Raw genomic sequence first — 13,777 nt, 5'->3', positions numbered from 1 at the left:
TTAAAAAATGCTACTTTGAAAATAAGAAAAGGCTAGAAAAAAGCCACGAAGCTAAATCCTAAATTTCGAAGCTAACGACAAAGGAAAAAAGCTAGATCTGACCTCAAAAAGGCTAAACTGGCAACACTGATTATGATATATTTTCTTCTGAAAAATACCCAACAGATATAGCGATTTTGACCACATACCTATGAAACTATGCACAATCACCAAAATCAGAAGTTCCTGATTGTGCAATAAAATAAGATCGAATTTAAAAGATGAAACTTTAAAGACTATCATTCCTTCCGAAATATTATGAAAAAAGTCAACCTAATTAGAAGTAAATACGTAGATTTTCTAAACTAAATCGTCTATTTTACATACCAATTTTGAATATAACTGTTTAGAGGAAATAATATGATTTTTTTCAGTTCCGCAAATCGCGCGTATTCGCTGGATTGATGACCGCGGGATTGTGATTTTTATGCGGGATTGGCTTTCTTATTTGTTAGTCACTTAAACTATACCCAGAAAAAAATCAGATAAGTATATTTCTCGCAACCAGAGACCATAACGATTATCAGAAATAAAATTAAATATTGCTCTATAATTATTACTGAACAATGGAAAAGTTGTTTTCGTCTCGCGGGACGATTATTTTAAAATTTAAATTATTTTCGCCATCTCATTATAATTATATGGGGCTTTTATTTTTTCTCGTCTCTCGGGATGTTTATTTCAAGACGGAAATTATTTACGTCTTCTCATAAGAATTATATGGGATTTTTTTTCGTTTTTCGGGACGTTTATTTCAATACGAATATGATTTACGTCTTTTCATAATAATTATATGGGATTTTTAATTTTTCGTCTCTCGGGACGCTTATTTCAAGACGGAAATGATTTACGTCTTCTCCTAATAATTATAAATAAAAGAATGGAACTTCTTGAGTTTCGGAGATTTGACGCATTAAAATTTAACGCCACGATTGTTCATGTCATCAAATCTGTATCGTTCGTTCGATTTTCAAAAACGTGGTGTCAAATTAAAGGGCTTTGCTTTTACGTGGTTTTAGTTAATTGAAAAGGGTTGCCAGATGTTAGCAAATCAAATTCCAATAATCGAGCTCGGATATATTTGCGTTTAATTTCGTGAAATCGGCAGTACATGTACCGATTCTATTAAGAGAAAACGTAAATCGTTGTCGTCTTGAAATAAACGCCACGAGAGACGAAAAAAAAGTCGCATATAATTATTATGAAAAGACGTAAATCATTTCCGTCTTAAAATAAACGTCCTACGAGACGAAAAAAAAATAAAAGTCCCACATAATTATTATGACAAGGCGTAAATCCTTTCCGTCTAGAAATAAACGTCCCGCGAGATGAAAAAAATAAAAGTCCCACATAATTATTATGAGAAGACGTAAATAATATTCGTCTGGAAATAAACGTCCCGAGAGACGTGAAAAATAAAAATCCCATATAATTATTAAGAAAAGACATAAATAGTTTCCATCTGAAAATAATCATCCCACGAGACGAAAAAAGGTATTTCTCGTAAATAACTAATATACAAATACGAAAAAAATTTCGCTTAAAACAAGGCGACGTTTTTGATCTCAAATATTAGAGTAATAATTATTTTGGGTCTCTGCTTGCAACACATTACTTGGTTATAGTTACATTATTTGATTAGTTACCAAATCATGTGTTGACAAAATTATTAGCTGATCTTTTTCTGGGTGTACATTAGGGTGGTCCAATATAAGTAAAGTCGAAATTTCAATGCTCTCATCCCCTAGAATGGTTCTATATCGAAAAAAATATGCCCCTATTTTTTTATTTTGAAATCAAAAAATATTTAGAGGTCGCTCAAAGTTTTCCATGTATTTTATATAGGGAAAACACTTTTCGTGGAATTGGTATGGAATTATTGAAAATCAATATTTTTCGATCGGAAAGCTTTGGTTCTCTTCAGGAGACTTCCAGTAACAATATCCAATTATTTATTTAACCATTTTTTAACACTAAAGATTTTTTATTTATCCCCCATTTCATTTTCTGGCATTTTCTAGGGGTTTTGGCGGACCTATAAAATAAGGTTACTATGAAAAAATGGTTAAAAATATAATTGGGTATTATTACTGGGAATCTCCTGAATAGAAACAGAGTTTTCCGGTCGAAAAATATTGCTTTTCAAGAATTCTATACCATTTCTACGAAAATTTGTTTTTTCCCCATATACATATACATGGAAAATTTTGAGCGCTTTAAGTGACCTCTAAATATATTTTCGGTATAGAACAATCCTAGGGGGTGAGGGCATAAAAATTCCGACTTTACTTTTTTGCATGCATTTTTGGACCACCCTACTAGTGTACATAATACCTAAAGCCTACTCACTTTTAAGTTTTGTCAACGCAATAGTAAAGAGTTTACTGACCCTTAAAGTATGTTCACATATAAATATTATCTCAATCCAAGCGCTTTTTTCACTCACGCCGGTTACACAGGCAAATCTCAAATTATTAGCCGTCAAATTTGTTGTGCTTGTTATTCTCACATCTCAAGGAAAAGTTATGTTTCTTCTCCGTGCCGCCGTGATCACTTTTTTCTTCTATAGTGCTATTTTAAATATATTTTAACCTAGTATTTTATTAAAAATACCTTTACAAACCTCTTCCTTGCTAGCATCCATTTTTGTTTACTTTTACAATTGGCATTTCTCCCCTTCTTCGCAAAAATAATCGATAAAGCTAGGTTGGACACCGAAAAAGTTATCGGTTAAATCTGAGATTGTTTTATAATTACAGATTAACAAGGGACGAATTTTGTATGGCTAATCTCTTTTTCTACTTACAGATTAGGGAGTTAAGCTCGAAAATGAAGATAATCTACTTATATGTAAACCTAGTATTATGCCCTGAAACTTAGCGTTTGTTCGCAACAGGAACTTCAGGACAGCTGTTTTTTGATATGACATCTCTCTCACTCCCTCGGTTAGCGTGGGGGCCATCTGGCAGGCGGTAATGGTTGCGTTGACTAGTGCGCATCGTATCTTTACAGTTAAAAATGCCAATTTATTTAATCATTTTTGTAAGGCTAATTTTCTTTCCATTGGTTTTAACTAGCTTTTAGAAACGTAGATTTATTATTGCCAGACATGTCCGTTGTTGCTAACATGCTACACGTAATTTTTTATTAAAAAAAAAAAAAAAAATTATTTTTCAACTCATTTTATTAAAGCTCAAAATTTAATATGTTGTTTAAGTACTAATGAATCTGAAATTAATTTGCCAGACATTAATTCGGTTGCTAAAGCAAGAGCCAGACCGATTTAAACCTTAAAAGTATTACGCTGGTAGTGAGGGAGATAGTAGCAAAATAGTGAATTTTCATAGGATTTTAGTATGAAAACTGGAAACTATAACTACTTATCTAACGTTATAACATAAATCCAATTATTGGAATATCAAAAATTATATATATATTATTTTTTCAAACACATACGTTAAGGCAAATAAAAACTTAAAACATTTCAAAAAACATCAACATGTATAGTGTCGAAATAAAGCAAGAAAAGCAAGAGAAAAACACAAACATTTTGAACATTTGCGTGGGCCAATGCAAAAATAGCATTTAAAATAAAAAACGGTCTGTACAGTAAAAAAGGCCAAAACTGGGCCCTTACTCTGTAGTTCGATTCGAAAGGTTGTTCTATTCGAAAGCCAAATTCGAATCGAAGCCCCATTCGTACTCCATAGTTCGTTCGAATCAACTTTCGAAGATATTCGAAAAAAGAGAGCAACACTGTTTGCCAAATGTCAAACGCAAAGCAAAATAAAGAAAGAAACTAAAATCAAAACAAGAAGATGAAATTGCTAACATTGCGATTGTGAAGATTGTGCATTTAAGAACTCAATTGTTGTGTTAAATTTATTTAATATTAGTGAAAGTCCTTGATAAAAAAAAATACCAAATGGATTCAGTTGCGATATGGCTGGAAGCAGATGAAGACCAAGTGACGGAACGAGTGCAATTGAGAGCGCTTAGGGATAAGGCCAACATATTCACTCTCAATGATAAATGGTAAAAGGATTGCTTTATTTCTAACTATTTATATTTTATGTATTTATAATTATCCCTTTACAGTTTTACGCAAAATTTCCGCCTAAACAAGCAAGCGTTTCGGTACGTGCTAAATGCCATTACGCCGGAGTTAAGCACTCCTCGAAAATCGACAGCAATTCCCCCAATTATTAAGCTGGCCGCCGCACTGAAATTATTGGGGCAAGGAGGATACCAACACCAAATTGGTCAAGACCAACACGTAGGCCTTTCTCAGCAATCAATGTCACGCTGCCTCATTGAAGTGTGTAAAGCAATTGAGAAAAGGCTATGTCAACGACACATTAATTTTGCAAGTACGGACGCAGACGAAACAGAGGCGAAATTATATTTCTATGAAAAGTGTGGAATTCCGGGCGTGTTGTTTGCAATAGATGGCACACATATACAAATGACAAGACCAACAAGGAATGAGCATTTGTACTATAACAGAAAACTGAAGCACAGTATGAATGCAATGGTTGTAAGTATTGCATTATCATAAAAGTTTTCAACAAAAGGTTTCAAATTAAAATTCTTAGATGTGTGACCACAACATGAGAATTAGAGCTGTTGACGCGCGATACGGTGGTGCATGCCATGATTCCCATGTATGGAACCTGTCCAGCGAAAGAAGGGCTTTACATTCTCGTTTTGACAATGGCGAGAGAGGGATACGGATTCTTGGTTAGCAGCAAATAATACTTGTGTATCTTTTATTTATTACTAATTGAGTTAAATAATTTAAGGTGACTCAGGATATCCGCTGGAACCATGGATGTTAACTCCTTATCGAAACTCAGCCGAAAATTCAGCGGAATGCCGGTTCAATAATTGCCATGCCAAAGGGCGTTCGATCATTGAACGAGTATTTGGAATGCTGAAAGGAAGGTTTCGATGTCTTTTGGCCGCACGGGAACTGCATTATGCTCCCCAAAAGGTTTCAGCAATAATGAACTTTTGCTGCACTTTGCACAATATTTGTTTGCAATTTAAGGCTGATTTGTAATCTTCAGAAGTATTTCCCACAGAAGATATACATTAGGCTGGGTCGATTTTGTATGGGGGAAAATAAAAGTCATTTGACCGCATTGTAATAGTAATATTATGATGTCTTAGGTCTCAGCCAATTGTTATTGGCTACGAAAGATTAATTTAAAACTTCTCTTTAGCCCGCGCAATTGAATCAAAGTGTATGAATTTCGAAAATGAAACTTTGGCTTGTAATATCTATGGAATGCGTTATTGTTATAAACAGGACGATATATCAAATTAAGGGCTATTAAATTTAGAACCTCACGTTCATTTATCATTTTTCAATAAGTCTACACGATTTTAAGATATTAAAATAAAAAATAAGAAAACTATTATTTTCCCATATGAATTTTAAATTCTTCATTACTTCAGCAACCAAGTGAAAAATACAAAAAAGTTGGACGAGATTTATTTCAAAACTTTTAATGTTTATATAATATTAAAATGACCATGGACTTGGTCACGCCGATTTGGTCAGTTTTCAAGATCGTGGTGAATGAATGTATTGTCAAAGATTAGGAATCGTTCGACAAGTTAATAGTAGTTTCAAACATATAAGTATTTACATACATTACAATTAGGTTGAGAAACGCCTATTTAAAGTCCATTTTTGCAGTCTTGAAAACCGGTGCGGAATGGTTTCATTAGTCGCAATAAGTGTTTAGATATACATAAATATTTTAGTTAATTCCATTATGTGAAAAAGTGTCTGTAGGTAAATGCAATAGTCTTCAACATATCCTGGGAAATCCCTTTGAGGACTCTCCAATTGGACGATATTGCTTTGCATTCAGCTTGAACGAAAAAAGTCACTCGCTGGCACAGTTTTCTGTAATCCGGTTCTTTTATTTAAAGGTTATTTATACAATTGAAGAGAAATTTTTTTAGAAAAAAACTGGAAATCCACTTAAGTTTTTCGATATAACTTTGGTAAATGTTACTCGATCGGTGCGTAATAATTAACAAATTGAAGGCGAGACTTAATGTTACTGATTTTTGATAATAATATGACTAAAATAGTTCAGATTATAAACAAATTATTTTAAAATAAAAAAAATCTTGAACAAAATTTTTTATCATTTTCTTATATTTGCAATTTTTATATTGTATGCATAAACATAAGTAAACCAATTAGTGTGTCTAGACGTTGTGCCGGTTCAGTGTTTCCATACTAATTTGCATAAACAAAATTTTTCCGCGATGATGGAAAATAATGGCTATTCTATTAGAGCTACCGAAATTGTTCCTAAATTTGCAAAAAATCGCAAACTATAGCTAATATTAAAAAAGGATTAGAATATTTGGAACTAGCTATCTAAATGCACGCCAGCAATATTAATATTGTTCTTTACATCTTTTGACTATAGGCCAATGCAATTATCAAGAGAACAATTAAAATTTTCTTGAAAATAGATGAGTTTGAGATTAACGATAAGATAAAGGTCTGCGCGAAATGATACTTGACTTTATCTTTTGGGTTAAAGGATTCATTATCTAATAATATGCACCAAAAGTTTTGGCTAAACCCAGAATTTTTAACAAGAATTGGTCTTATTCGACTAGTGTGCTGTGGGTCACTTGGCGGTCGATGCGCGGGCTCTTACAATTAAAATGAAAGACTAATATTTCGCAGGCTTGTTGTTGACTTCATGATACAATATATTTTCACTATTACCAAGGGATTTGAGAAAAATTAGATTTTCGACCCGCCCTAATATACATTTATTGGTTACTGAGAACATTGAGGAAGCGGAAACTAATGCGGCAAATATTTCTAGAAATCTAAGAGACGAAATAAGAAATAGTTTAGTTTCATGATAATAAAAAAACTTTATTCTGTAGTTTCAAAAAAAAAAATAGTTAGTATGATAAAGAATTCACAGCCTTTTCGTAGCTTAAATGGTGATTAAAAAATCAGAATATACACCGTATATCCAAAAGTTTTTAAATAATAAGTCAAAAACTTAAAATAAATTCATCAGTCTTTTCGCTATAAAAGGAACTATATACATTAACATAAATAAATTCATTAATAAGCCACACTTAGGACACTTAAACTATATCTAAAACTACATTGAAACTCAAAAGGACATAAGAAATTCATTGTTTTTTTTTTCAAAACTTAAACCTATACTTAAAACTAATATTCACATCTTCTTGCTTTTAATTTTAATTGTTTTAATTTTGCGTTTCTTTTTTTTCATTTTTTTTTTTAAACTCAAACTTCTCTCGCTCTAGTTGAAGTTTGGCTTCTTCTAGTTCAACATTTCTTCTAAAATAATTGCTTAAACTACTTAAACTCTCACTAATTTCTTCTAATTTTTTTCACAGAATTTTCATGATGTTTACATTGTTTTTCCACTTGGTATCTTAATAAATTATCTCTGCCTGGAGGTACTGAGCGTGCAATTATCGGTGGTGTGTTGGTAGGAAGCGCATTGGGTGGGGAGATGGTAGGAAGAACATTGAGTGATGTGTCAGGAGAAAGAGCATTTGGATTATGATTTTCTGCATCCGAGTGAACATCGTTATTTGGCCCCGAGTTTGCAGAATCAAATAAGTTACAAGATGGTGGGTTGGCACCGAAGCGAGGCTCAGACATCGCCATTTATTGCCTCGTCAATGCTCAATAATGCAACCACTTGTTCCTCCGTTGCAGTGAGTGAGAAGAATTTCGATGGCCCACCTCCTGTGCCCGACATGCTCTCTTTGTTTCTTCGCAGCTTAGCTTTGATGTTGCTCTTATAATCTGCCCATATCTACAAAAGTTTAACGCGCGTTACACTAACATTAATGGGAATATAGTACATTTTTTACCTTTTTCTATTCAACAAAGTTGTGAGTTGGAGGTCCACTTGAATTTAGCTCAGCCTCTAATCTTTTCCAAAGATTGTTGGATAATTGTTTTGCAGCTAAACCCTTTATTTGGCCTTTCGCCAAATCACTGTGGTCTTTCATAAAATTCACCATGATTTCGAACTGTCGCGATTTCGTGTTTGGTTGCTTAACTCTTTCTGCCCTAAAAATGATTTTTCGATGAAAATAATACTTATTTTTTTATTATAATCATAATAACTTACATTTTTGTGGATCTCCGTTTACCAAGTGGTTGTCGAATAGAATTTTCTAACATTCCACTATTTTGACATTTGCTTTCGAAACAGAGAGTACCAAATATTCGATAATCGAAAGGGGATAAATTAAATTCGAAGGGAACAGAATGGAATTCGAACATCGAACGAATGCTACTCGAAAGGTTCTTTCAGAGTACGAATTACTCGAAAGCGAACAAATTTTCTTTCGAATCGAACTACAGAGTAAGGGCCCTGGTCTTTGATGCCATATGGAATACTAGTCCCTTTCGATGTCATGAGCTTTGCTCTTATTTCCACCTGTGAAATCTCTGCCAAGCGTGTATAATCTCCTTTGATCTTGCAACTACAACATTGGTCCGATGCGGAAGCCAATAAAAGTCCTTATAAGGAAGCCTGAGAGAAAAGATGAGCGTTTTATAAGAGGGCCAAGAATCCTCGAAGCCCCTCAGGATGAAAAGTTTTCCCGTACATTGGCTAAATGAGTCGTGTGATCTCTTGAATATCGTTCAAATGAAGCCATTGATATACCATCCGTGTTCCTTCTTGGACGGATGTGGTCGAATCTTTCCTAGCCAATTCTCCACTTTTTTAATTCGTATTAATATTTATGAACTGGTTTCTTTTAGTCTTACTGCTGCAAAAACGGCCGCACCGAGCAGTCTCCTTAATCGGAGGTAAATGCAAGATCGCATTTAGGGTATATGAGGGCGTCAGACAAAGGTGCGCTTACATAATTTTATTTAACAATCTGAAAAGTAAATTCACATAAAATAAACATAGGGCCAAAGCAGGCCAAGCCCATGGGGTTTCTATATATTACGGCTGCAGCGCCATCCTTGGGTCCCTTTTCTGCAAAACCATTGCTTATCATGAAATGATTATTATAAATTTCAACCAGGTTGTATTAAAAATAAGGATTTTCTAAATATATCGCCTCCACCGCCACCCAACAGGTCCATTTCTTGCAAACGAATTCATCATACAGGTGGCTCACATTGGCGAATTTGAACGAAATTGGTCAATAAATACGACCTTTATAAATGACTCAACTCCAGTGCCACCAAGAGAGTTTTCTAGTAGTTAGTCTATAATAGGACCATATGTGAACGGTATAACCTCCGACAACTTGACTGAACTCTATCCAGTGGTTTTTGAGTTCGGTCCGAACAACAAACAGCTACAATTTTATGTATGTATATAGATACATATGTATGTAGATAGGACAGTCTATAACGAAAGTCATAAAAATTAAAATTTCATATTTTGTGCAAAATTTAAAAAAAAATCTTAAAAATTTCCACAAAAAATTTTACCCTTTCCCAAAAATTAAAAAGAAAGTAACAATCGCTTAATGCGATTTAGAAATCTAGGAGAAAACGGTTCCCAGTGATGCTTGCCTATCTATGTATATGTACATATATAGGTGCAGCCATTCCAATAACTACCACTTTTAGACGTAACTTGCTGTCACAATTAGCGATTGTTCATGTTTTGCGATAGATCTCTGGCGATGATTCGCTTGTGTAGACCGCTCATCGCAAGGGTGAACTGTTAAAAAGTTAGCTTCAGAGCTTTTTTAACTTTAGATTTTTATAAAGTTGTGTTTTCAATTATATATATGCTCAAAACAACGTGGAGTAAGTTATTTTTGCGAATACAGTAATTTTCGTTATGTGTCGTAAGCACTTTTTGGAATGAATGCGCACACCGAAACAACTCGCGCGATGGCAAAACTGAAACTGAGACAAACAAGTCTGAGCATGTCATAGCCCTCTCTACCTAGCGCAGTGATCGACATGCCATAGCTTACTGAGCGCTCTGTGACCACACGCGTGTTTCACCCATATACGAACAGTGGTAGCGGAGCAATGATTTCCACGCACGCAATCTCATTCATTGAATCGTTTTTATGCAATGGTCGGCATACTAGCACATTCAAACGATTCAATAAGTTGGACTGTGTGCATTGCTCAGTTGGCGCTCTTCGTATGTGAAACATACGAACATTCTTTAGGGGTCGCTCACAAGCAGTGATCGGACTTAAAAAAAATTTGTGTGGTAGAATCTGGAAAAAAATGTGGTAGATTTCAAAAAAATGTGGTAGATCTCAGGTTTTGGATCAAACTTTGTACAAAAATTAAACATATTTTGCAAGGTTTCAGATAAATTGCAAACATTTAATTAGAATTAAAAAAATAAATAATTTTAGTATAATAAAGTGCAAGATTGAAGTTGCTAAAAATTGCGTTGAGTTTTGGTAATTTTTTTTCTTGAACGTGTAAAGCAGTTCCTTCCATATCAAGATATTTTTCCAACATATTTTGAAAGATTTCTGTAACCTTGCGGAGTGCTGCCAGCTTTTCTTTTTATCACATCACGATGTAGCGAACAAATGTGGCACGTTCCAGAAGCCGCTACTTGGGATTTGCCGATTTAGACAATTCTCAAGTAAAGGTAAACAACGCTTTACTTAGAAGCTTTTGATGCACTGAAATTTGCTAACACTTTCACAAAAATCCCCGTTTTTTAGCATTTTCGCTATTAGTTATTTTTATAAATCATATATTTTGCAATTTAACACAATAAAACACCGTTTCCTGTCGAAAAATTGAATATTAAGAAAATTTAATATCTTAGAGTTTATTTTATAATCCCATTCTGCCTGTTGTTAGTGTTTAGTGTTGGACAATTTTTGCTCTTAAAATTAAGAAAATTATGTCGAGCAAAAATAAAACTACTCAAAAATGGTAATATGTGGTAGATTTCAGACCTTGGGTGGTAGATGTGGTAGATGCTCAAAAAAGTGGTAGATCTACCACAATGTGGTAGAAGTCCGATCACTGCTCACAAGCATGAATATGTTCCGCTCTCAAACCAAATCGTGGTTGCCTCAACTAAGATCTTTTAACTATGACTAAACCATGTGTTGAAAGAAAGCTTATCTGTATTAGGAGAGCTTAATGACATCCTTTTATGAACCATACGTTAAGTTGAATGGAATTTGTAGAAATACGGTTCAAAAAAATATTTATTAGTATTTACCAAACCCTTCAACTAAATTAACGATTTGGTACAACCTAGATGAATATTAGAAGCTTTTATATATTTAGTTATAATTACCAACCCGTGGTAATAGTTCCTTCCAATCCTTGGTCACAGTTCCCAAATATTGTCAAAATTCGGGAACTAAGGCTGTGTGCGAGTACGTCTAAATTGCTACCTAAATAGAGAAAAATCCTAAATCACTGGAAAGTGTCGGTAACGCAGTGAATAGGAACAATTTAGATTTTCTGCGAGCATACTTTTCAACCTAAATTGAACTGTCAAATATATTTGAGCGAGCGATTAAGTGAACAACGATTTTTTGATGTTTTAAATAATTTTTATCATTGCTATGGCACAAAAAAGAAAATATTCAGAAAGATGTAAGTATAAATTTATTTGATTTTTGCATTCAGATAACTATATGTGTAATTCGATGGATGTATATTATTTCGCAGGGTCAGAAGAGCAAACGGATTCTTTTATAGATGCCAGGATGGAGCATTCTCCTTTTCTGTTGCAAATTTATTATATTGTTAAATAGTGCCAAAGCTACCACAAAATTATTCATTTTATAGATATATTTATTAAAAGCAAACAAATTCAAATTCCAAAACAAACAATTTAGGTTGTCAAACGAACTCGCACAGTTTTAGCAGCTGTTTTCCTAAATTGTAGCAGTGCTGGAAATTTCCAGTGTAATATTCGTTTAGGTATTAAAATTTAAGTCAACTCGCACACAGCCTAAATATCTTTAGTTGTCGAAACTAATCCTTTTTCTCAGTGTGGTGATAATAAGTTATTTAGTTGAACATAAGCTGAGATCTGTGCTGCCATTAGAGATTCACAAACCTTGGAAAAGGCAGGCAATATGCTGATTGGCCTGTAATCACTGGGATCAACTGCAGTTGTTTTTTTAGCAACGGGTATAATAGTAGCTTTTTTCAATGCAGAGGGGAATGATGCACTTGTGAAGCTAAAATTAATGATATGGGTAATGGTACTTATAATATATGGTAATGCAATTTTGATAAATTTCAGAGATATTCCATCATCTCCCACAGCGTTCGACTTAATGTTCATAATTGCTTTCACCACATCCAGTTCACTAACTCCTTCAAACTGAAATTCCTTTACAATACTAGAATGTCCCAGATTAACATCCCTGATTTGAGGTAGGGTATTGCAGGCACTAACAAAGAAATCATTTAGTGTCTCGGGATCAATGGTACATTTCGATTTAATTTTTCCATGCACATTAAGGTTTTTAATATTACGCCAAAGATCTTTGGAGGGGAGAGAAGGATTTAATTTATTATTGAAGTATAAGCTTTTCGCCTTTCTAATAGTATGTGTAGCTTCGTTCCGGGCCATTTTGTATTGGGCCCAGTAGAAGTCAGTCATATTTCGTCTCCATTTTGCATGCAGTTTGTTTCGTTTTCTTATAGCCGAACGTACATCCTTGGTATACCAGGGGCATGAGGAGTTGACAGCACAAACAGTACGTAGAGGTACATGTAGGTCGAACAACAAATTCAAATTATTATTTAAAAAATCAAGTTTATCATCGACACTTTGAAGAAATCGCACATCATTCCAACACACATTACACAAATCATAGTACAAAGCACTAGGATTCAAAGACTTCAGATCACGATACGTATTAAGGGCAACATCTAGGGAACAAAAGATTAAATCATGGTCAGATATAAATGCTATTTGATCAAGTTTTAAAATGTGGGCCAAGTTGGAGGTGATAAAGAAGTCTAATAGGCTAGGATTACAGTTATTGGAATATCTGGTCGGTACGGTTTTATTTTAATTTTGAAAATATTTAGGAACTATTACGAAGGTTTGGGAACTATTGCCAGGGTTTGGTAATTATAGCTAAATATATTACAGCTTGTGATATTCTTCTAATTAAGATTGCTTTGAAGGATATTTATACGAATTCCTTTCAACTTAACGCATGGTTCATAAAAGGATGTTATTGAGCTATGCTAATGCATGTACATAAGCTTTCTATCAACACATGGTGTAGTCACCGTTACCGAATCGTATGGCCCAATTATATGTACTAGTGTTCGCCCAGCGGTTGAAATTCAACCGCTAAAATTAAGGATAGTTTACGTGAGTTGAGTTGAGCTGAAATAAAATTTGTTGGAATGGGTTAAGTGGAGGGGAGTTTAGCTTATTACTTAGCATAACATAACATAGAATAGCATTAGATTCAATAACATAACATATGTAGCATAACACATCACAATATAACATCGCACATTCTTCAATTGTATTTCCTTTTTATCCCTATCACTTTCTTCCTCTCTATCTTTGTCTCTATCGCTTTTAATGTTTATGTTTATGTTTATCTACACTTTCATATTCATGTTCATGTTCATGTTCATGTTCATGTTCAAGTTCATGTTCATGTTCATTTTCATGTTCATGTTCATATTCATGTTCATATTCATCTTCATCTTCATCTTCATCTTCATCTTCATCTTCATCTTCAT

At 33.9% G+C, this 13,777-nt stretch overlaps 2 protein-coding genes across 4 annotated transcripts in view; both read left to right on the top strand.

The window, feature by feature from the left end:
* Nucleotides 1-13,777, top strand: part of LOC118749243 (structure-specific endonuclease subunit SLX4-like) — a 194,711-nt gene that overhangs the window by 157,820 nt on the left and 23,114 nt on the right. The window lies entirely within an intron of this gene.
* Nucleotides 3,509-4,720, top strand: LOC118749244 (putative nuclease HARBI1). The gene is made up of 2 exons (XM_036484045.1): nt 3,509-4,074; nt 4,138-4,720. The coding sequence occupies exons 1-2, from the start codon at nt 3,965-3,967 to the stop codon at nt 4,595-4,597; spliced, it is 570 nt and encodes a 189-aa protein (XP_036339938.1). The 5' UTR covers nt 3,509-3,964; the 3' UTR covers nt 4,598-4,720.

This window comes from Rhagoletis pomonella, unplaced genomic scaffold (genome assembly GCF_013731165.1).
Source record: "Rhagoletis pomonella isolate Grant_MI unplaced genomic scaffold, Rhpom_1.0 Rhpom_scaffold_00014, whole genome shotgun sequence".
NCBI lineage: Eukaryota > Metazoa > Arthropoda > Insecta > Diptera > Tephritidae > Rhagoletis > Rhagoletis pomonella.
Note: the sequence above shows the minus strand (reverse complement) of the source record. Positions and strands in the feature narration are given on the sequence as shown.

Excerpts from the sequence above, each read along its gene's own strand:
- LOC118749244 (XM_036484045.1), top strand. The coding sequence starts at position 3,965 with ATGGATTCAGTTGCGATATGGCTGGAAGCAGATGAAGACCAAGTGACG. Across the intron at positions 4,075-4,137 it reads TTCACTCTCAATGATAAATG|TTTTACGCAAAATTTCCGCC; the intron begins GTAAAAGGATTG and ends ATCCCTTTACAG.